The following is a 24,937-nucleotide window of genomic DNA, read 5'->3' as shown; positions in this document are numbered from 1 at the left end:
CAATGATGTGACTTCACCACTCAACTGTCCCCTGACAGTCTCACAAAAACAAACAAAACAAAATCTATAAAACAACTATTATTCTTTTTTTCCACTTTGGTATTGTTTTATTATTTCAATAATGATTTTATGGAGCTAGTTGTTAGCACTATTCACTACATCAGCAACAAAAGTGCACAACTACTTCATATACGAGTCTACTTACAATGAAAAAAATCTGATTTTTTTTTCCAAGTCTTTTTGTCTTATTCATTGAAAATACAACATATATCATTATTCTTCAGATACATGTTAGTGATCACTATCAACTTTAGATTCTTAGTGTTCAAGCCACTTTCAACTACTGGACAAATATGGACATCTTGTCCTCTTTAGCAATATTACTGATCTATAGATAACTTAACTATTGATCTTTCGCAGGCAACACAATGACATTATGTACTCTTCATGGAGTGTATCATTTGATCGTGTAGTCAATTATAGTTTTGTAAAGTTTGTTGTCAACTTTCTGTGTCACTGTGTGTTTGTGTATGATTAGAGAGGGCAGAGTTTCCTTACTCCTTTATGGCTTTGCAACAGATTTTAGCAGCAACTCAGAGCCATTCTTCTAAAAACACATTTATTTCTCCCAAAGGACACAGGCTCATCAGCAGTATTTACATCATACAGTAACAACTCAATATCTGTACAATTCCCTTAGGATGCCCAGGAATAAAGTTAAACCACAAAAGTGGTCAAACAAAGAGGACAGAAGAGATGAGCTTTATGGTCGACCCAAAAAATGTATTCCTACAAAAATATTAAATATCACAAGAGAGCTTAAGCAATGGCATAGTTCAAGTTAAGATCTGTCCAAGACCCTTGCAACCATTAACGTACCATTTATGTACCAGCGGACAGTGTCCTGATAAATGATTGTAAACAGAGGGAGACGCTCTCTCCTCAGTTGTCTTCCAGCCAAACACAGTGATAGTGAATGTTAAACTGATGGAAGTCTGTGACTTCTTCACCTTCTTGTTTGGTGTTCAAGGAATGTTTCTGTGGAATAATTTATGGTTAAGGAGGCTCTGCATCACATTAGTGATTTTTAACAAAAACATGGTGGGGAGAGCATGCCTCTTTGAGTACACAATTACTTGTTTACAGATACACTCTTGTTCACACACTCACACAGCCAGGTGTAAATTATGTTTGCAAGTATGTGCATTTCACACATAATCCAAGAAAGTCCACACATATACATATTCTTCCTCCTTTCAAAGATGCTGATTGAGATGGTGCACAACAGCCTCACAGGTTGGTCTCATCCCACGTCGGATCATTCATGCTCTTTATAACCCTCCTCACCACTTTTTCTAGATCCTTCCGTGCTCTCTGCTCCTCCTCCAGTGATCGTTTCATCTTCTTATTATCCTGTTGCAGAAAACGATCATGTAACTTGTTGCTGAGTAGACATTTACGTACTCGTCTCAGCCTGGCTAAGGTGATAGCATCATTCACTCAAATGTGTGAAACAGCTCATTTGTCAAATTTGTGGCCAACTAATGGAAAAACTCTTCCCGTTAAAAATACAGAAATACAAATTTAACTCTCTGGGAGGAACACGTGTTTGACTCAGGTAACATTTTTAGATTAATTGACATAAATAAGATAAATCACATCATGAAAGACTCCAGAAATTTACCTGTTTTAGCTCCTGAACCTCATCCCTCAGGGCGTACACCACGTCCACCAGGCTCCTTTAAGACAGGGAGATTTTGTCATATGATATTACCACATTGTTTCAGGTCTATCTTAAAACTAAATTCACATGACGATATGTACACTGCAAAAACCTGAATGAGGGCCGTGGATTTTTTTCCCTGATTGTGTACATTAAGAATGGGCCACTTCACAGTTGGTCTGAGCAGTTGGAACAATTTTATCAACCAGAACGTTTATTATTTTTGTACATGAGACATTTATTAAGACAGACTTGATAAGTTGTGAATCTATTCTATTAACTTAGAGCAGTAGCAAAAGCCAAAAGCAGCTGGTTTACTATGAATAATGACAGAATTTTCAGTGGATAAGAATTTACTTTTCCAATAATTGAAATTTTTCCATCATCTAACCACAACTACCATTAAAAAAATAAAAATTAGGACCCAATTTAAGTCCCAAAAAAATACCACATTCTGTTTGAGTTTTAAAGTAGGTGTAAATGAAATGAACATCGTGTAACTTACGCTGCACTCTGGCCGTTACGACTGGGACCCTCGACGAGGGCTTTCTGCTCACTGGGGATGATCACATGCAGTCCCGTTTCCTTTCGTGGCCCTGTTCCAAAACACAAGAGCACTCAACACTTGGTACCTGCCTTTGTCTCACCTTGTAGTACACAAGTCAGTACTTAAACATCTCAGATAAATTATGTTTGCAGACCAAAGTCTAAACTTCTTTATTAAAAAGGCTGGCAGCATCAAAGAGAAAGAAGCATACACCACAACTGGCAGTAATAATTTGTTAGTCGTGCGCAGAGAAAATATCAGAGGATATGAGACGAGAGTCGAAGGACAGAGAAAGGAAATGAGAGACTTTGGAGATATCTGAGGGGGGAAAAAAAATAAACGACAGAAATACCTCCATTCATTCATTCATTCATTCATTCATAATGACAATTCTTTGTTGATCTGAAATTAATGAATACTCCACCACCTTCCCCAAATGAAAACACACACCAGACGATTCTGTCCACAATTCTAAGAAATCACCAGAATACCAGCATCTACCAAATGACAGATTTATTCAAAACTCATAATACAGCGTTTGGGACTTGAACACTTCAGCAGTGTAGAAACAATACACTGAAGGCGCTGTTTGCAGACAAGACCTGGTCACATGTGTGAACTGAATACAGCATTAGAGCACACGGAGAATGTTGGTCAAAGACGGTTAGTCTCTTCACCCTGCCTGTCCCACAGTTTCACTTAGTTTCTTCAATCACAGAATACACCTGTCACAAAGTATAGCACATGATGTAAGGACAGTGATATTCTTAGCTCAAATACTCATAGAAGGTAGAATGGACATTTTTTTTTCTTATTCCATGACAACTATTATTATTTACAGAAAGGAAAACTATGTGCTCTTCATATTTCAAGTCCACTCTGACAGTATTCTGAGATTGAATGAATAGTTCACATAGAAATGTTCCCATATAATCATGATCTCGTTTTCTCTTTTTATTTTTTTTGTTTGTTTTTTGTTTTTACCTTCAATGCTTGAAGGTGAGCCTTTACACTACGAATGAGCATTTACTTTACAGTAACACTGAATACTTAAGTCTACCTTTACGACTATACCATACACACTCTAGGTAGACGACAAAAAGTACAGAATTTAACAGATTCTAACCACAGCCCACCCACCCACCCTCCGGCCCGTTACATGATTGTGCAAAAAATTAAAAACACTTCATGTTGTAATTTCAGTGTAAACTTTGATACAGACCAATAAAATGTAAGAAAAAAAAACTGCCAGGGATCATTTTGTAAACATTGACATACACAATAACATAAATAAAAAAACAAAACAAAACACCTGTATACAAAATAATGAATACAATAAAGAAATAATTTCAGAAACATTAAATAGAATTATAATGTGGACCGATATATTCCATATGTTACTCACATTGCTTACTGTAAGATGAGATAGACTCTAAGTGGATGCCAAACTGTACTTTTAATACCAACACTGGAAAAATACTTCTTCATAAAAATAGTCATCAATGCAAGATAGTATGGGACGCCTCAGGAGCCAGACCACACAAAGGCCTGTCTGGCTTATGAGGCTGTAAATGTACTAGTTCGTTGTGACGCATGTGATATTGTTTTTAATGCAATGTTAACGTTTAACAGCTACAACTTAAAGAAGTGGTTTAAAATTTTGGAAAATTGGTTGATTTTCTTTCTCTGTATTGGTTAGATAAAAAAAGAATGATACCGCTCTCACATCTGTAGCTCAGTATAAAGAGAAAACCTCTGGCCTAGGTAGTTTAAGCCAGTTTTTTTTTTTTTTTTTTTTTTTTTTTTTACTTCTGGTACATAACTAGAAGATCAAAGCATGAAAGTAAATACATTTCTTTGTTTTTCCTCGACCTTCTCTGCCTCCAGATTCATATCAAAAAACCAGTATGGGCATGGTATTAATCTAACACTCAGCAAGAAAGCTGTTCAGCAAATTTCCCAAAAAGTCAAACTATTCTTTTAACAATCAGGAGACATATTCATATCAATGAAATTCTATTTGTGTTCATGACTGCAGCTGTATTTGGTTGTAGTTTACGGTTTATAAATGTCTGACCGGCATGCTATGCTTGAATTTATATGTTTCTTCTTATTTATTTTATGGAACAGCTTGAGGTTGAAAACACACTAAATGCAACCCTGTAGAACCACTGACAGACAGCAACATTACTGGATTTAATATCAGCATTTAAAGGATGATGCTTAGGAGACTACACAATAAAGTAAATAATTAAAATGTTAACTTAAAAAAGGGTCAGCTCACCAAAAATACAAAACGACTCCATATTGGTGGTGTGTAGTCGTGCAGCCGTAGTGGATGTGAGTGAAATTTCATGTACTATGCTCACCAGACTGAATAGATAAATAAAGACTTGTACGTAATGAAAACTCTCTACAATTGTCATACAGGCTACACGTTTGTTCAGTGTGTTATTCCAGCTAAAACTGCAAAAAGTGCAGTGCGATTATCCAGAGTAATGGGACTACGTTTTCTGCGAAAAAAAAAAAAAAAAGTAATTTTCCAAGGCGTGTTGGCCACATGTGAAATCCATTATCCCAAACTATATTACAGCAGAAGCAGAGATTTCTAAGACCAAATCTAAAAACCAGGACCAAAAAAAAAAAAAAAAAAGACTATCAGCACACCTAGATCCTACAGAGGCAAGTGTGAAAATGTACGCTTTGTAATGTGGGTGAACAGACCCTTAAATTCACCATTCATAGTCCACTAGCTTTTATCCAGTTTGTAAAAGCTCGACTAGAGAGTGAGTCGCATGTGATGATCTCCTCTTTCTGTAGCAGCAACTATGGACTGAGTTTTACAAGCTTTTGACGTTAGCAAGGACTTTGAATATTCAGCAGTGGTCCGGCTATATCGAACAGATTTCTACTTTGGGCACACAAAATGAATTGACCTTCAGATTATGAAAAGAGCAATGATATGAAAAGCTAAGAATTTGGATATACTTTGCATGCTTTTATATTATTAGGCAGCAGGGAGCATATGTGCCTTATCTGTGTGTGCGTGTGTCGCATCTGTGCTATGTTTGAGCATACATACTCTAAAAACACATACTGGAGTTAAGTAGTACATGGTAAATAGAATATACTCATTCCTGAATTACATCTGAATATCAGACAGGAAAAGCTCAGTCCCCATCTCTCCCTCCCCTGGGTCTCCCTCCCCCATATTCCACTCCCAATTTTGCTCTCTGCTAAGACAATCTGCCACACTTATGGTCGAGCAAGGGGAGTGGTCACATTCAAGATAAATAAAGAAGAATGACATAACACTTACTGCATGACTACAGAAAGAGAGGAGGCACATAAGAGGGAAAGTGGCAAAGGCAACAGGGAGATGCTTTAAACATCTTCAAAGAAACTGCCGAAAAATAAATAAACCAAATAAGTTAACAAAAAATGAATATACAATATAAAATAAATAAAATAGATAAATTAAAAAATCTAGTTTCCTTTAATTCATAGAAGGTAAAAGAGGTAAACGTGCTGTACGTTACATGACGGTGTACAGTACAGCGTGGCAGCACTGTACGTTCTTTAGTTCTGGTGAGAGATGCAGCTCTTGCGCGGCACTGAACCCATCCTGTAACTGTGGGTGGTCCAGATGGAGTCATAATCAGAGTCCTCTGAAAGGTCAGAGGTCAATTCTGGCCGTGACACGCTGCTACGGCGGCCCGGCGAGTCCACACAGGACCGGTCCACGTCAGCCAGCACGTGGTTGTGCATCAGGTCAGTACCCTGCCAGGCTGAGCGGAGGCGGGCCAGGGTGAGGGTGATGTTGCGAATGTAGAGGGGGGGGGGGGGAGGAAGGGCAGGAGGGACGAGGACGTAGCATACGCAACACGCAACAAATGGTAAATCATAAACCAATGATAGATGGGGATGAGATGATGGAGTAAATCAGAACACGTGGAGAAAAATTTTGAACGGTAATTGATGAAGATTGAGGAAAAACCAGGTAAACCAGAATAATGCAAAACAAAAAAAAAGAGTGAGGAGTGGAGGAGAGAGACAGAAGAAAAGATACTGTTAGAAGGATCAGTTCAGAGTTCTTTAACAGAGTAGTTAAAGAAAGACACGAGTCACAGAATACAGATACAGGCTCTTCCTTCATACATGCACATGTGAGTAGAACCTGTGGTGCTTTCTTACTGGAATTCAGAGTCTGCCTGGTTTTGGCGCTGGTGCAGTACGCCTCAATAACCTTCAGGATCTGGGCATCTTCTTCCAGCGCAGCTGTACCTGAGAGCAAGAGAGGGCGAGTAAGAAACAGGTTCGTACCGCTCTGTTCACAGCTTTCGCCCTCATATATGAATAACCACAACCACCACCAGAGATCAGGTTAGCTTCAGGCTTCATCTTGCTTTGTATGTTTGAACTGTCCACAAACAGAGATGCAAAACACGAAAGAGAGATCGCAGTTGTTGTCTTTCAGTTGAACACACACTTGAACATAAAAAGAAAAGACTTTGTACATACTCTTCCTCAAAGCAAATTCCTCATCAGACTGTTTTCGCTCAGGCTTGCGCTTGGGAAGAAGTTTCTTTACACTCTTAGGACTTTTACTAAGATCCTGTAAAATGGAAGGATGGGAAATGTGAAAATCTGCATCAAGTACATTACACACACAATAAAAAAACCAACAAACAAACCACACTCCCTCACCTCCTTGTAGCAGAGGGCAGCCGAGGGCCGCAGTGGGGGCGCAGGCCGCAAGCAGCTCAGGCTCCAGGGTTTGGGGGTGTTGGGTGGCTCCAGTGGACCCCACATCATGGTGCTGTGAGATGTTCCATGGGAGGAGGGGTGAGGCAGGGTGTGGTAGGTAGGAGCCACAGTCATGGACCTCCCCTCAGCATGCCGGGATGGGGTGAGGGGGTGAGATGGGAGCTGAGAAATGAACAGAGCCAGACTTTTATTTTAACGTAAGGCTATCGGCAGATTTCGCAATATTACAGCCGCGTAAGAAAAAAATCCAGTTCATCACCCAAAGGGCACATATTTGAACGGCAGATTGCAGGAATACAAAAGTTAAGAGTGGTTCTTTCTGATAGCAACACAATCCTGAGGGGACCAGATGTCCCATTCCTCCTCTTGCTACACCCAGGGTACATCCTGCAGCCCCCTCGGGGGATCCCAATATATTTAAAGCCCAGGCAGGATATGCAACCGCCTTCTGTGTGCACTCAGCCGTCTCAGGGTATATTCACATTTGAACACCCCCAAAAATACCTCAAGATTTGGAACCAGAAATCCCTTTAACCAAAGTTCTCCAGACTGATTTCTAACAGTTACCTCTACCGCTTCTGCAGATAAAATGATTATTATTTAAGGGACATGGCTAAATGTTCTTTAAACGCAGCTGAGTAATGCAGTCATTCTGATAAGTCAACCCCCCCCAGAAGGCAGTACAGTCATTTAGGAAGACTGTAAAATGGCATTCATAGTTAGTTACACTACATTGGGCATTGGGAATGAAATGCATAGAGAGAAAATCACGTTTGTTTGTTATCAGTGCCTCCTGACCGTGTGGCAGGGAACAGTGAGGGGTTTGTGGCTGGGTGCTGTGGCTGCAGTGTGTTTGATCTGTCTGGTCAGGTGCTCCACCCAGTCCTGCAGGTCCTGCTGGTTGGTGCACACCACGTGAAGACGGTCGAACATCGGGCCTGTGGAGACAGAGGCAATGTTGCTGGAGCTGTTTCATTGAACTGAAATAAACTCTGTATCTTGCTCATCTGAAGTCTTACCGTTGAGTTCAAAAGCATTTTTATGGGCTTCGTTGTCTTCTAGTTTGGTCACTGTCATACTGGCCAGGGGCAACTTTCCCTGCAGAAGGAAATCATAAGATCAGACACAAGGCATGAGAGGAATGATCCCTCATCCACTACTCTGACATTACGGAGCAAACAGGTGAAGACACTGTTGATTACTTGCCTGGAATATGAAGCCGCTCATCCTGGGACTAGCAGACAACATGAGGAGTACGTGTGGAAAAAGCATGAGGTACCGCTCACTCTTCTCCTGACAAACAGGAAGAGGCAAATGTTGAGCAGAGTTATCGTGAACCCAGTTTGCATATCACAACTATTCTAGAAACACAGTTCGGATGAACGTTTCACACCGAGTTTGATCAAAACTAAAGGAACTGGCTGCTTTTCTTAAATGAAAAATTACAGATAGGCACTAAATAGCCAAAAGTTCTTTATGTGTGGGACTGTTAAAAAAACATAAACTCTCCTCACACATTAAGTTCACTATGTAACTACAACAAAAAGAAGTCTCAGTCATCTATGCATTGTGATATTACATTCACACCGAATGACAAACAAATGAAGAGCAGGAGGTAGATGGTTCTCATACCTCTGAGCCAGGACTCTGGACCAAGACCTGACTCATGTAGAGCACAGAGCCGAGGGTCTTGATGTCGTCTCCCTCCCATAGCCGAATGGACTCAGTGAGAATCTGCAGCTCCAGCTCTTTACGCTTCCGCACTTCCTGGCACTGAGCCTGGCATGATGGGAAAAAAAAACAGCTTAAAGTCCTGCAATTCATTCATTTTCCATGAAGTCTAGTTCCACAGTAATGCTGACAAGACAAGAAGTGTTTTCATCTTACAGATAGATTTTTGAAAGACGCCATGCACTTCTGAATGTCTGGCCTGTCAGGATAACTCTCCTGAAAAAAAAAAATATATATATATATCGTGGTTATCATAACGTATCAACAAAACGAATACAGACGAAATCTGCATACACAAACACACACCTCCATGTGCCTCTCCAGCTCTTTGAGTAAGGTCGGGTATTTGTCGATTCTCATGAAGGGTTTACTGAGGCCTGTGGTCAGGGTGAGGATCCCTGGGGTGACTGCACCCCTGCCCTCCATAAACTCCCCCAATACGTCACTGCAAGAAGAGGGAAAAAGATAGAGTTTATATATACATTAATCTCCAGGGGAACTTTGTTTGTTACAGATGCTCCAGAATAGAAGTAGAATTGGAAATTTAAATATGACAAGAATACGTACATACAAAAATATTATCAGGGTTTTTATGATTCTAGCTGTCCTATGGTCCATTTTTCAAAAAAATACTTCATGCACTGAATCTTGCAATGATACTGCTGAAACAAAGACTTTTTTCTTTTATTCTTTCCCCTTTGGCCTACACAAATTAAAACACAGACTCATCTGCAGTTTGGCTGTTAATGCAAAGCAGAGGGCCAAGTGTGCAGTTTGTGTCTGTGACAGCTGCGGCAGTCAGCAAACAGCAGACTGTAACTGCAACTGTAAAACAAACCAGCCCCTTTTTCCTTTTTTATACCAAACACTCAGTGCAACATGACACTTTGTTCGTCGTCCTCTTCCACGTCAGTCGTGTTGCATGACAGCCCGTTTAAAACACTGGAGAGGCCAAACTTGCTGTAGCTGATATTTGAGCATACCTGTACTGGGTGAGCACATTAACCGCACAGGGGTGGTTGGAGCAGTAACCGACATAAAGAGCTCTCATCTGCGGCATGAGGTTGAGGAAGAAGCCACCCACCCTTTGTTGGCTTTCTGGAAGTCTAAAGAAAGAAAGGAAAAAAAAAAAAAAAAGGTCAAAAATGCAGATGAAAAATTTGACTGTGCCACCTCTCCTCCACTGACGAGGAAGAAGAACCGCAGAATTATGATCATATGTTTCTGTTTAAAACAGCATCCCTGTAGTACAGCCAGCCCAACACTAGAGGCCCGTCTGCTTATTATGAAACTGCTGCAGATGCTGCTGCAGTGGGAGGTGTGTGTGTGTGCACGCGCAGGGAGGGACTAACTTGGTGCACTCCTCCAGTGATTGGACAAGCATCTGCTGGAAAGTGCTGATCTCCTCGAGGTTTCCCAGAATCAGAGCCACATCTGAGCTGCTTAGTCTGGTGGAAAATATGATCACGAGAAAAGCAAGTAAAATGGTGACAATATATTCACGGCAATGTGAAAAGAAATAGTGATTTGGGTAAACAACCTGATTGATTCAACTTCCTATTGTACGACACCCTTGCTAAAATAACCTGGCTCATGTTTGATTAAACTTTATGTGTAAAAATGTCATACTTGTCGATGCTCTGAAGAGGTCGCAGGTAGTTTGTCAGGAGGCTCTGAAGGTCCTTGGAATATTCGGTCTCTGTTTCCAAAATGTTTTGTAAAACCTGCAGCAGAGACAGGAAGAATAAAACAGCAGCTCTGTTATTACACTCACTCTGCACGGTGAGTGCAGTTAAGATTGTTGTTTGCTTAATGAGTTAGTAAGACGAGTTCATAAATCATAAATACATTCTAAAGACATTTCTTGCAACACTACAGAGGAAGGAAAACATGTCTTGATCAACACTTAAGCAGATTCTGCAGACAGATAAATAGCACTGTACATGATTACAGTAAGCTCAGAACTGAAAAGGTTTCTTCTACCAAAATCAAACTCCTAATGAAACAACCTGAGCACCTTCAGCTTACACTGTATTTATAAAGTGGGAAAAAACCCAAAGCCATTCAGGAGGACATTGATCAGACTGAGAGGTGACATGTAATGAAGTATATTGTATCATCAAGTCAGATATGGGTGAACTACAATCCACCCGACGTCATGACAGCTCTGTGCTTGAGAACATTTTCAAGGATCGCTGAGGACCATTTCACAGAGAGATATTTAAGAGTGCAATGAGTTGCTCAGAGAGCACTGTGGCTGTAGAGGTCTAGGAGTACTCCATATAATTACACACAGGCAGGGGAATATACGCAAGCTGAGTGGGGCAAAAAACAGGCAATTAAAGGACACTAATGAAAACCTCCAAAGAAACAAACCTATGAACCTTTTCTTCATGATGTTAGAGGAGAGAGGGGGAGAAAAACAAGACAGATTTTAACTGCTGAGTTGCATCCTTACCAGATTATAGTAGGTCTTGCTGATTGCAGAGGTGTCAAAGCCTTTGGGTGGACTCTTAAGGGTGCCAGACTTGGGTGACACTTGTTTGTCTGGGATCAGAAAGAAGAATAAATTAGTGGACCCACACTGAACGAGAATTCATTTATTCCTGAAACAGTCAGCCTTGGCTACATGTATTTACATTCAAATAATCTCACAACTATAAATAGCATTACAAATGTACCATGATGTGTAATTATTTGTATGGGAGATATAACTGTTAGTGCGAGAAAGAAGCACCCAACAATTAGTGAGATACACTTTTCAATCACACAACTGAATCACTACAGTGATTTTAAACCTATGCTCCAAGTCCAAGTCAGGATTTGCTCCAAAAAGAAATAAAATAAAAACTAGTCGGTCTAAAAAAGCAGGTTTGCAGTGGCTGTTGTTTTATTGCACACTGAGATTGTATAAAGACGTTATGTTGTTTTCAATCCTCAGTCTGTGTACTTATTGGATCTGCAGTCAGGACACTCATTCCTCGGGTAGAATAACAATAGATCAAAAACAAGCCTTTATGTGTTTATATTTTTGCACTGGCTTGCAGCAAACACATTTCCTCCTGCATGGTGAGAACGATGAGAACTGAACAGAACCGGAAAATACAGGAGAACGTTGTCTAAAAGTACCCCCACACATCTCTGCATCTCGGGTCATTACACTCATCGAGAATCATGATTAAATAAGTAAACAAACAAAATAAATGAATAAACAAATAAAGGAAGAGCATCAGACTTTGAGCTGCTGCCCCTCTTTCCAGAAGGCATCTACACCAGTTTTACCAAAAAAAAAAAAAAAAAAAAAAAAAAAAAAAACACAAACCACAGCAGCTCTCCAGAGGCAACAGATGTCATGCAGCCAGATGGAAAAGCAATGTCAATGGCAACTATGACATTTTCTACAACTTGGCAGGTTTTGTCAGGGGAATGTGAAAATATCTGTTATAGTAGTACGTTTGAATCTGTCGAGCTGCAGATGTGACAGATGTGATGAATCACAACATCTCTATATTAATATCAGTGTGGCTTAAAATAATACGAGGCCCTCAGATCTAAATTACCTGCTGCCCAGCTGATGTGCTACCTACCAGAGCCTTTGACCTCACGGACATAGTTGCTAGGAAACCACCCAGTCCTGCCATTGAGCGTTCCCTCCCACCAGCCTCCTTCCTCCTGACGAGTCACGCCGATGATGTCACCCTTAGTAAAGGTGAGCTCATCCTCGTTGGTCTGCTGGAAGTTGAAGCGCGCCTTCACCAGCAGCTGCTGCCCGCTGTTTTCTGACATGTCCTGACGAACGTTACCAGAGAAACGGAAATGGAAGCAGTGAGTGCATCAGGAGAGATTCGTTGTGAAACATCACGTGAAAGCAAATATTGTGCAGCAATTGTTCGTCATTATTCATCATTTCCATCATCTGTCAGAACCTTCTCTCTGCTGCAAGCATTGTTTCAGCCGTCATTCAACTCTGACAGCAGTTATTGATATTCTTTCAGAAACTTCCAAGCTCATAAAATGTAAATTGTCTCGTGTGATGTAACCGAAGAAACGTTGTTGGTTCAACTCACTTGTGACAGGCAGATATGTGACAGAGAGTAGACAGCTTAACTATTGATGCCAATTTAGCGGTATCAAAATAAGAAGCAGATAATAGAAGGGATTCAGATCCATTGTGTTTCTAAAATGTGTGGTGAAAGTGAGTGTTGACCTCACCAGACTGCGAAACTGGTTCTGAAGGAGCTTGGAGGATCGACCCAGTGAGGCCTGAGAAGACAGTGACTCAAAGGACTTGATGCGATGAGCCGAAGAGTGTCGGGCACACACTGAGTCACTGCCCACGCCGATATCTGGACAGATACGGTAAAATATCAACATTCCAGGCCTGGTACGTGCAGACAGCGCCCACACACCTGACTACCAGTACGTCTTTCATAAAAATCCTCCAACACAAGTCATGAAAACCAGTAACATTGAACATATTGTGACTAACCTGCAGTCACTTTATTCAGAGCAACCAGGCTACTCAACACCTTGGCAAAGTTAAGTCCCAGCAGCAGGTCACTGGCTTCGAATGGCTGTGTGTGAGAAATGGAGGGGGGGGGGGGCAGAGAGTCATCAACAAGTACACATCCATTTTAAAGCTAATCACTCATTCCAGTTCAGGACTGTACCATCACTTGGCCGCATTTCACAATGAACAGTGAATCACCAACTCCTGTTTTCTCTGAAGGAGCTGGTGAAAAACAGAAGTTCGGCACACAAACGCACAAACACACACGTGCATTTGCAGCAGCTACATGTCCACACAGCCTGCCAGCTATGACACGGGTTATAATACGAGCCCTTATGCTGACTTGATAAAGAGCAAGAGCTTTAAAGGATGAGAAAACATTTTTTTGTTTTTATCATTGTCATCAAAACCAGACATTTATCTGAACAGTGGTTGTCTGCATAGCCATAGGTCACCTTATCTTTTAAGGATGAACTATCCCTGTATGGTTTCATCTCAGGGACATTATAAATGACAGGTATAAATGACAAAAACATACAATTACTTCTATTATTCACTCATCTCTGATTTCTCAGTTAATTGATCAAGTCAACAACAATTTGCAGAAAACGGAAACAGATTAGTCTTTTTGTCAAACCGACAGTTAAACTCTCAGAAAAATTCTATCTACTATAGTTCAAAACATCATGAATGGTTTACCAATTTTTCATTGTTGATTAATTCTCTAGTCTATAACTAATCAATTAAAAGATTTTTCACCCCTGATGCTTTTCCCTCTCTGCCATAGACACTATTTCCATTTTTGGTAATTAAAAACACGTCAGTGAGCGACGCTGGGTCCTGGGGTGACGTGGTCCCTCACTCAGATGAATACTGACTGTGTGCTTTTCTAAAATCGCACACACACCGTCCCGCTGCTCTAAGTTGCCAATGGTGCATCAAATGTGCATTAATCAAAGACAAAAGGAGGTCCCTGACAAGTACTTTGAGACTTCAAGGTGTCCTATAAAATTAAAGTGCTTTTATTTACTATAGCGTTGTGTATTCCTGAGGTCTTGAGGTACTGAGTGCACTTCTGCTCTCATAACACATTCACAATGTCGATTTTTACAGTATCTTAAATTTACACTGTTTACATCCAAGTGAGCTTTGCAAGAATTGGAATCATACAGGAAATATTACAAAACAAATGATTGTAGAGTTGCTCAAGTTATGGTTAAGGTTACTGTGTATTAACAATAGAACACTGTAAATTTTTATCGTATGAGGGATGTAACCTCCTCGCTTGGTTTCAGGCACTTATGTAAAATTAAGTGAAATACACCGAGGCTTTCATAAAGGTGACACTGTTATTCCATTTATCAGCTGTTAACCTGGGCAGAACAGACTACGGTCTGGATAGCCTCAGGTTTTTCATGAGATTAGCTGAAAATAAGAAAAATGCTGAATAAAGTCAGGCTTGTCTTTCGGCTGCAGTAGAACTCTAAGCGCTGTTTGTGTCACTTCCAGCGTGACTGTCACTTGCTCCTCGGTTAGTATGAATGGCAGTGATTGTATCTGTGTTGATGACTGTAGTTGTCTTCCCTCTTCCACTTAACAGCTTCCAGTGATTAGCTTCTCCTGCTTCAGTTATAATAAGGGCGAGTGACTTTCAGATTCGAGTCTCTGTCATCTTCTGCTCTGATTGCAGACATGCCCTGAGGGAAAATGTGAATGACTCTTAATGTGAGTGTGTGTGCTTGCAGAGGAGTGTGTGTGCAGGCTGAAAGACTCTGTGTCCTTGGTGAGCATTCATGTGAATGCACCCTCTTCCTCGACCATCTATACTTTCACTGGAGACAACTCACACTAACTTTTAGCTTTTCTTTAATGTGATGAGAGCAAAATGTGAGCTCCTCCTACACATTAGAAGCCATTTCTGCAGGGTTCACATTAGAAATGTTAAATGTGACATCTCTTAACAGTGAATCAGAGCTGAAGGTGCTCATTAAACATTCATGCAGGGAGATAATGAACATGACTAACATGACAGGCTCAGACACGTCTGCTTGGCCCTCAGCATCAGTCAGGTAATGATCCCTCAGAGCAGGCCGAGACAATAGTGCAACGCCGCTCTGTGACTCAGCAGGCTCTACAGCACGGCAAACTGCTCCCACACTTTTCTGATTGAGGAGTGTTTACCTACACACGGTATTACAAACAACTACTTCCTGTGCACAACAGTTAGCAGGATATGGTCACATACACGTCACAGCAAAAGGTTACTTAAGCATTCGTACTCAAATTGTTTGAAATATTTCAAACAGGGATATTTTTCACAGGCCAAGTCAGCCACATGATCCCAAACCAACTAATCCCGTGTATCAGCTCTACGACTACACTGAAGACAAAAAGCACCTGAGGCGGGTGAGAAGTGAAGGCAGTTTTTAGATTTGATTTGATGGTGATCTATTTTGGGGAGGATGGCCGCAGTACAAACCTGCTGCTGATGTCTGAGAGTCACAGGCTTTAGCTCATTGACGGCAATGAAATATGAGCGCTGCCTTTTAATTTAGTTTCTCATACTTACTAATAAAGGTCTCTCATAACTATTTTAATTACTGATTGGTTGGTTAATTTTTCCAATCAGCTTATCAGTTGGGTCATTTAGCTTCACAAAACAGATAAAAAAAGGGTTAATCCAGTTTCCTAGAGCCAAAAATGTTGTCATCTGATACCAGATGAACTGTTTAACAATTATTATAATCCAAAGAGAATAAACAAATCCTCTTATTTAAGCATTTAAAATCTATGAAATAATTTGACAAAATGAACAATGAACTAATGGCAGTTAAAATTTAAGGAAAAGTCTAAAATGTTAACTTATTTTAATTCAAATTCAAAACACTGGGGCAAACAAAACAAAGCATTGCAATTTACGAATTATTTTTAAGTTTGAATCAGAGAAAGGTGGAAATAACTTCTGGTTCCAGCTTCAGATGTTACATTTGTTGTTTGTCAGGTATTTAACCGCTTTCACTAGAAGTCAGTATATTTAGATAAATTAACCGGCAAAGAAAACAAAAATAACAAAACAAAAAACCACAAAGACTCTTACAGACGCAAGCTAACAACACAAATACGTCTTTACTTGTTGACTGCAGCAGGTAAACAATACAGCTCCTCTTGTTTTTGATGGTAATGGATCTAAACACTCCCATTAGGTGAGACAGATGGATCTGTAATTACTGCCTGGGTAGATGGAGAGTAAGGTTACCGATCCCGTGGGGTCGTGGGACATTTAGTGATCACTTCCTGTAGTAAAAGGCATTAGAGGCTAAGGGTCAGTGCCAGCAGCTGACTAAGCATCAGACATGGTAAGGCCAGATTTTTAAAAAAGGGACCAGCTCAAACATACCAACACAGCACGCAAAGACACTACAAGAGCAGCATTTGGGTGCTCAGCCAAATGTCCTGCTTATCTCCATTAAAATGAGGCAGGTCAGGACTGCAAAAGCACAGCATCTCTCTGTCCGTCAGAGCGGCCGCGGCTACCTGGGTCCAGAGCCAACAGGGCTCCGGGCCCTGGAGAAGATCCATCTTTGCTCTGCAGATGGCGAGCGGGAGGACTGCCATGTCCCCAAACTACAATAATCCCGTGATGTCCAGCTCACTCAAACACAACTCACATATGTGTAAACACAATCTCGCACGCAAAGACCAGAGCATCTTGGGGAAAGCAAATGCAGAAATTGGTGGCACCACTGAGCACAACAAATCAAGAAGGGGGTCAAGATGGGACAGATGAATATTTGTTACTTAGAGAAACGGCAATTTAATGCTGAACACCGTTGCCTGAACAAAACAAAACACGATGGATGTTTTCACCCTACTGGCTTGTCAGCTGCCTGTAACTGCTCAACAACACCCAGAGGAGAGAGGACACGCAGACGAACACTGAGTTTCATTGTCAGACCAGGACAGTTCAATGACCGCTCTATGCACCGGCCAGCACACAGCACACTGGCCTCAGTTTGCTGAAGATTATGGAGACCTTCCTCTTGGCCAAAACTAAAATGCACTGAAATATTGCTTATCCAGACTTGTGTGGGTGAGATCGAAATGTGTGGACATGTTCAGACTGTACACCTTTTAACAATAAGAGCCTAATTACCATGTTAGGCAAAGACCTTCTTACATAACCACAGTCCTAGATTTTTCCACAGCTTTCTGTAAAAACTCTTCACACACGGCTGATGTTAATGCAGCTGCAGCACAAAGCTCTGCATTGATTAGAAAGCGTAAACATGGAGGACTACAGACTGCAGTCCGGGACTGTTAAGTCTTTTTTGTTATCACTTAAGAGTCGCTTGAAGTTGCCATAATGGTGCAAACTTGTCTCCACCGGACGGGACCGGCGGAGCTCTCTCCTGCCGGCCGATGGGTGATTGTTCCCGGCTGCTTGTCCGCTCCTCCTCCCCTCTGTCAGAGGCTCCATTGTTTACCGTAGCACGGCCCCCCCCCCCCCTTCCACACACACACACACACACACACACACACACTCTTTCCTACACCTCACCTTCCTCCCCCCACGTCCCCGTGGATTTTCCAGGTAAAAGGCAGATCGGAGCACTCACCTCGACGCGGAACGACGTGCAGCCCTTCAGGAACTCCTTAATGTTGCTCAGACACTCTCCGTCGTTCTTCGGCTCCGGGTGGACCTGCAGAGACCGACAGCCCGGTTACAGACACGGCTCCCGGCCTCGCTGCGGGCTTTTAGCTGCTCTTCGCTTCACGCTTCGCCCTTTATTTTATTTTATTTTTTTTTATTTTTTTTTTTTTTTAGCGTTTCTTGGCCCTAAAGAAAAAAAAATGAATCTGCTCTGCCGACGCTCATTTCTCCAGGCGCTGGGCCTGACGCACCGGGAGGCTGGACGCAAATCCCGCAGCGGGGAAGTGGAGGAGGCTGGAGGAGGCTGGAGGACCGGGCCGAGGAAATGACGTTACTAACAGGGATCCCCACTGATGGTGATCTGGCCTATGGGGGCACTGATCTGTCTTCTTCTTCTTCTTCTTCTTTGTTTGTTTTGTTTTTCTTTTTAAATATCAAAACCTCCTGATCTAAAACACGTAATCTAGTATTTTTGATAGAGATTGACAACTAATGTAGCTCAGCAGAAAAACAAAAACATTATATTAACACCTTTGTGCCTGGAGACTTCAGCACCGGGCTGTATTACATTTCTAACATTAAAACATGAAATGAACATTCTGATGAGGAGTTCATGGTGCGAATTAAACAAACGTATCAGTGTTACTGAGGGGAGCCACTGTCTCTTTATCTACTGACACACATCACACCAATACAAGTCCATGTGGTCGCCCATGTGTGTGTCCATGTGTAGAAAGAAAGACAGCAAGGTGGTTGTTTCCGCTTCGTACTGATCCGTTCGAAACAAGGCCCGATGAAGTTTGACTGATCGAATTTATTGACAGCCGTTAGGTCCACATTGTTTAGTATGTATAGTTTAACTTCCTGTGACGTTTTCTCGATACGAGGCCTTGTTTTTGCAAAAATACATTTTCTGCTTTTTAATATTTCTCAATATTTCCTCTACGTTTTATCCCCCATCCTTATTGGAGCTGCGGCAAAGAGAAGACTACGTGTGTGTGATATGGGCAGAGGTGTAGAGAGCCGTTGGTAAATAGAGAGTATAACAACTATCCAGAGCGTCATTGTTAACAGAAGACGTTGTTTAGGTTAGTTAAAGCTGACAGGTAGAACAGGTACTTTTCCAAGTTGCCTCCGCCATGCTCACATCTTTCCCTACTCAGTAAGTGGAGGGAAAACGGGGAGCCAAGATGCCAAGAGGATATTTATAGCTAACTGGAATGAACCATTATTCTGACCTATCTGACCTCTATAGTAATGTCACTGACGCCAACCTTGATGGGAACTGACATTTGGCCCAGTTGTGCCCCACATCTGCTACCTTCCGCTGGCTCTGATACACACTGACAGCAACTACTCAACCTGATTGCGCCTTTGGGAACCCGGCCATGACAGAACCACAAGAACCACATCTGGGTCACGTAGTGACCGGATGTGGGCGGCCAATGATGCTGCTCGGGGTTACAGCCCACTCATTATTATGTGAGCAACAAAGAAAAGTGGAAGAATTGTCAAAAATGTGAGGAAGGAGACAAAATTAAATATAATTAGTAGCAAAAGTATAAAAAAAGGTGCAGTAATATTGATTAAACTGACCTATCTGCCAATCAGGCCAACATATTAGACAAGTTAGTTCATCGCAGATTAGTGAATATGTTGGCTGATAAATAACAAGAATTATCAGTGTCATGACAAAAATCGGCCTTCATTACACAGTTTGTCCACCAGAGAGCAATGATAGGTTTGATTTTCAACTCCAAATGTTCTCCTTTTTCTTACATTTTAGGAAGCAAATCTCCTTCTCTGGGATAAAATATCGTTTACATATACAGGTAACTGGGCACTAGTTGATATATTGTTGGCAGATTTAAACTTATAACTGGACAGTTTAGTCAGTTTAGTCCATTTTTTGTTATTATTATTATTTATCTCTACACTTTGTACACGTTTAAAGTTAAGGTGAGAGTTAACTTAAGAGTTAAAGAAACCTGGGCAGAAAAAAATATCTAAAACTTATCTCTGCTATTCACATTCTGTATGATTCAATAAGTTATATGGTGCACATGAGCAATGTGTGTGCATGAATATATCCATATGATAGGCGACTTCAGCTCATAGTTTTTGGAAATCTTCTTACCAGTTATTTGCAAATCAAACGGAATAAATCCTCCCTGAAATAGGATGGCAGCAGATTTGACAGAAATTGGATCAGCAGTATATTGGCTGATTCGGGTTTCAGTCATTTGCGTGAGCAACAATGTTGTGTTGCTGTTTTCTTTTTTTTTTTTTTTTTCTCTCTGTCTCTCTCTTTGTCTGGAGACACACAACATCACTTCCACTGGGCCACATCACATAACTGCACACACATCCTCCAGGAAACGCTCCGATCTGCAGACATGATCTGATCACGCCGCAGATAATCGTTTCACCTGTGCGTCCTGAGCAGCACATCCTCCGTCGTGTGTCAGACACACACACCGCCTGCCTCCCCTCACTGCTCATGTTGTGTCTTAAAATGCGTTGACATGCAAAACCCTCCCCGGCCTGGATTAAGGAGGAATGGAAAACAGAAGGCCGACCTGACTGCACACATATGAAACAGGCCCTGGTCATTATCGGGATCAGTCTCTCCTCATTTGGCCTGCTTTCTGGTGGATCAATACGCGGCTTTCTGTCTGCCCCCCCCCCCCCCCCCCCCCCCCCACACACACACACTGACACACATATGTGCTGCCACACTGCGTTGTTTTCGCAGACAATAACCCGAGCAGCCGTGACCTACAAAAGAAATCGCCTCATGGACCAGTGGGCAGAAAGAGAAGCCGGAGATCGGATCTGGGCAGCCGGGAGAGAGAGAGAGAGGTGTGGGGGAGGGGGGCGGAGGTGTGGGGGAGGGGGGCGGAGGTGTGGAGGGGTGGAGGGTGGGTGGAGTGGGGGGGGGTGGGGGACGGCATTGCCCTTACTTTTTCCGTGGAGCCCGGGCTGAGCCGCTCCAGCAGCCTGCACAAGACCACTCCATCTTTCAGGGAGGTCTGCAGAAACGCTTCAGGATCCGAGATGGTCTTCTTCGGCGACTCCAGCACCCCGAGCGTGATCAACCAGGTCACCGTCTGTTCCGCCGAATTCATGTCCAGGCCCAGCAGATCCAGATCCGGATCCTCCTCAACAAAGCGGCGGCGGTGTTTTGGTTTTTTTTTTTAGGGGTGGGGGGGTGGGTGGAGGGGGTGGGGGTGGGGTAGGGGGGGTTGGGGGGGGGGGGGGGGATGAGGGAAGGGAGGGAGTATCTGAACAGCTCCGGTTACTCCGTCATCATCTGCGCGTTAGAATAGAAACAGCATTAATCCAAAAAGAAGAAGAAGAAAGGATGCAGAGGGGTGCAGACAGAGGAGGAGGAGGAGGTGGAGGAAAGCCTCTCACCTCGGGTGGATGCGGATGACGGCTGGCTGCTCCGGTTCCCTCCCTTGGATGGATGCTGTGTTTTTTCCGTCTAAGCTGGCAAGCTGTCAAGTGCGGCTCGCTGAGACGCGTTCAGGCGGCGGACTGCATACATGCGCACCGCAGCCGGCGGCCGCTCATCCATTGGATGACATCACAGCAGAGGGACAGGCCAGTCCAACCAGTTGTTAGGACACTCCAGCGTGACATGAATAGGCTTTTTTTTTTTTTTTTTTTTAAACACCCCCCCCCCCCCCTCCCTCATGGAGCTTTGCATATCCTGCTCGTTTTCACCCGTTTATTATAACAACGCCACAGGCTGTCCGCTGTTATCTGCTGGAAACCGGGGGAAGCAGAAACAGCTGAGCACCGATGATGACGCTGTAATTTAAATGTTTTTACATTTTAAAGTCGCCACTTAACAAACGACAACACAGCAACAAGCAGGACAGTGATGATCTGTTGTAGCCGGAAAAAGATCCCAGTGATGCCTCATCATCGCTTCACTACTGATCATTTATCACCACTAATTATTTTATATAACTGCTGTCTTCATTTTCCTCTAACTTTTGCTTTTCAACAGTGTTTACATCTACAGCCCTCCATAACCATCACTTTGTTTTCAGGACTCCCATGAAAAAGGTTTGGCAGGGTCCTTACACCTGCAACAGCATTTCTGCTTCTGTTGGCAGATTGTCACTGAGAAACACCTGAGAGTTTGTATTCAGCTGTCAGGAAGTTGGAGCACCAGTTTGCAATGACATGCAAATTCCAACACTGAGTCAGATCTGGACTACAGACTCAGAGAGTCTCCTGTTGGATATGATTTGATGTTGTTCTCTGTTTTATGTGACAGCAAATTGAATATCTCCGGCTACGAGGAGATTGGTTGTACGGCAAACCATCTTGGGCTTTAAAACACGGTGACTTAATGTTTTGGGGTTCTTAATCCATCTATTTCATCCTGACAGATCAATAACAGCACATCCACATGACTTTTCTTCTGTTATGGGAGATGTAGTCACTGTGTGTGTGTGTGTTAAGCACATTATCCAGCCCTTTCACTGTGTTTGACCTGAGGCAAAGGGAAAAAGGGAAAATGTGTAATGGAGGAACAGGGTGGATTACTTCTTCTTGGCCACATGGTGGTGCTCTCTGCACACTGTACTGCAGATCCCATAGTCTGAATACCCACTGTGGTATGGCCACTGTCATGGGGACCTTTAGGTGACCTACTGGTGTACACAAACAGCCAGTTATATCCTGCTAGTAACCACAATCACTTATGTACGTTTTAGATTGCTAATTTTTAATCAGGTTACTGCAGCCCGAGTTAAGAAGGCGTACTCCTGATGAAAATATGCTCTTATATGTGTGTTGAAGTTTTAGTTATCTTCCCCAGACAAGGCCTGAAAAACAAAGGGACCTAAAACATTTAAAACCACTTATTGTCCGATTGGTCTTAAAAATATTCAAGATAACTTACCAGCGTTTGCTGGGGGGTGATTATAAAGTGAAAAAAGCCTTTCTGCGTGTGAGAGGAACAGAGGGCGTGTGGGTCGTCAGGAGGGCTGACTCTTGAGGCCAGCCAGGTTCTAAACAGGCAGCATCGAGGGATGCCGTTGTGCCTTGGAGGTCTTGTCGCCATGAGTCTGTAACCAAGGGTGCTATACTGTGTGGCTGTGGGGAACGGCCTGAGGCGTTTTGTATTCCTCCATTCCCAGTTCATCCCTAGATTTCCGCTCTGTTCCACAGCAAAATACCAATTTCATTTCTCTATTCACTTCGTTTTCTGAGGTTTGTGTAGGTCTGTGCAAGGGAGCAGCAAGATTCAGAGGAATATTGAGAGTTTTTATTCTACCAGAGCCAAATGCTGCGAATAAATCTACTCTCAATAAAAGAGTGGACGTACAACCACTCACTAGCCTCTGCACAACCTCGTAACTTTTTTTAAATTTGTGTTTAATTAATAACTTTTTCAATTATATGATCAGTTACAATATCATTTTTTGTGGAAAAAAAACACAACTATACTCTTGAGCTCAAGGTAATCTCCTTAAAAATCCAGGAAATAAATTAATCATCGATAAACCTACCAAATAACTTCCCATGGATCACCTAAGCTCTTCTTTTGTTGATACTGAAATCAGTGCTAATGCTATAACAGCCCAAACAGGTACTTAAAGTGTATGAACATGGAGATCTGTTCACATCACAAAATGTTCCTTCTCACATTGTCGATGATGCATGAAGAGAAACATTCAAATTGTACTGAAACATTTAAAAACAATAACCGTCTCTGTCAATGTCTCTCCTCAGCTGGTGTATGGTAATTTAGTTTTTTTTACCCGGCATCTCATTACCTGCTGAACAGGATAAACAAAATGCTAAAAAATGTGTGAAAGTGTGTCTGAAGCTTTAACGTGTAGTGTAGATCAACAACAACACAAAGGATAAAACGTTTTCACATCTTTCTAGAGAAGGTTTTTTGTTTTATAACTATATCTTTGAGTCATGGCACAAAAAAAGAAATATAAAATGTTCCTCTTGGAACAGGAAAGACATTGAAGCCGCAGACGTTAATATTAAAGACTGAATCAATTACTGCAGGGAATATACATGAAGTGTTACAGTCGACTATGCTGCTGTAAACTAGCACATTATAAATATAAATGATTTCTGGCCGTGACACAGATGTGAGGGGCTGCCCGCGTTTTTAATCGGGGAAAGTTATTCAAATAAGAGGCAGTGTAGTGTCAGAGGGGTGCAGCTCAGACCAAAGTCAAGAATATGCTGCTTGTTTAAGAGGAAATGTCAGATTTTAAGGTCCACGGTGTCATCATCATGGCCCCACATAGTAATGCAGTCAGCGCCCTAATATGTCAAGCTTCTTGTGTCCTTCTCTCTCTCTTTTCTCAGTCTTCTCTGGGACTCATTTGAGCCAGCTCATATTTTATTATGACAAGTCAAAGTCCAGCCAACACAGAACCGTTTCTCAGGCCAGAATGCATTAAGCAGAATGATGGATGGACTGGATATGCAGACAATGCCAAGATGGAGAAGGTGTATGTGATCAGACATACGTTTTCAAGAACTTGAGTGGGAAGAACCCAGAAGGACCAGCCAACAAATTTAACTTCCTTCCGGTCACAAAGCTGTTATGTTAGAAAACAATAAATAGTCACTTGAGAACATCTGTCTAGCAGAGGGCCAAAGGTAACAGAGCAAGACAAATAAATTAAACAAGTCTATAGTCAATAAAAGTCAACTCAGGATCCTCTTACCCACTGACTCTGGGGTTTTTGGCCCTATATAGGACTGAGTTTTCTCAGTTACCTTGATGAGATATACAGATCTGATTGTGAACACGTCCTAATCCTCTTATCTGTTTTGAGTTTGTCTTTGCCCCTGGGGTGAAGAAAGGGGGACGTATTTGTAATAAAGTGTACAAGGTTTGCTCAGCATGTATTCACAGTAGAGCAAAAGGCAGCTGTAGCTCACTGAGTAATCGATGCTGTTACGGTCACAATGGCTCTGTATCACAAAGGATCACACACAAATGTCACCATCTCC

The 24,937-nt window shown here is 42.1% G+C and overlaps 1 protein-coding gene across 4 annotated transcripts; it reads right to left on the bottom strand.

Annotated features, from left to right (window-relative positions):
• Positions 1-608: 608 nt before the first annotated feature.
• Positions 609-21,057, bottom strand: arhgef7a (Rho guanine nucleotide exchange factor (GEF) 7a). Of its 4 annotated transcripts, XM_029530534.1 has the most exons (22): positions 20,893-21,057; positions 17,895-17,978; positions 13,258-13,342; positions 12,981-13,114; positions 12,356-12,557; positions 11,227-11,315; positions 10,398-10,492; positions 10,121-10,216; positions 9,752-9,874; positions 9,075-9,213; positions 8,925-8,984; positions 8,670-8,816; positions 8,244-8,330; positions 8,057-8,135; positions 7,836-7,975; positions 6,978-7,199; positions 6,792-6,885; positions 6,465-6,554; positions 5,879-6,058; positions 2,229-2,319; positions 1,685-1,739; positions 609-1,413 (listed from the first exon to the last, which is right to left on the bottom strand). In XM_029530534.1, the coding sequence occupies exons 1-22, from the start codon at positions 21,055-21,057 to the stop codon at positions 1,291-1,293; spliced, it is 2,580 nt and encodes an 859-aa protein (XP_029386394.1). In that variant the 3' UTR covers positions 609-1,290. The 4 variants fall into 4 exon arrangements, with proteins under 4 accessions (XP_029386394.1, XP_029386395.1, XP_029386396.1 ...); XM_029530535.1 differs by lacking the exon at positions 5,879-6,058 and having other exon boundaries at positions 1,291-1,413; XM_029530536.1 differs by lacking the exons at positions 609-1,413; positions 1,685-1,739; positions 2,229-2,319; positions 17,895-17,978 and having other exon boundaries at positions 5,850-6,058.
• Positions 21,058-24,937: the final 3,880 nt, after the last annotated feature.

This window comes from Echeneis naucrates, chromosome 21 (genome assembly GCF_900963305.1).
Source record: "Echeneis naucrates chromosome 21, fEcheNa1.1, whole genome shotgun sequence".
Taxonomy (NCBI): Eukaryota; Metazoa; Chordata; class Actinopteri; order Carangiformes; family Echeneidae; genus Echeneis; species Echeneis naucrates.
The sequence above is the reverse complement of the archived record's forward strand: the minus strand, read 5'-3'. Positions and strand labels throughout refer to the sequence as shown.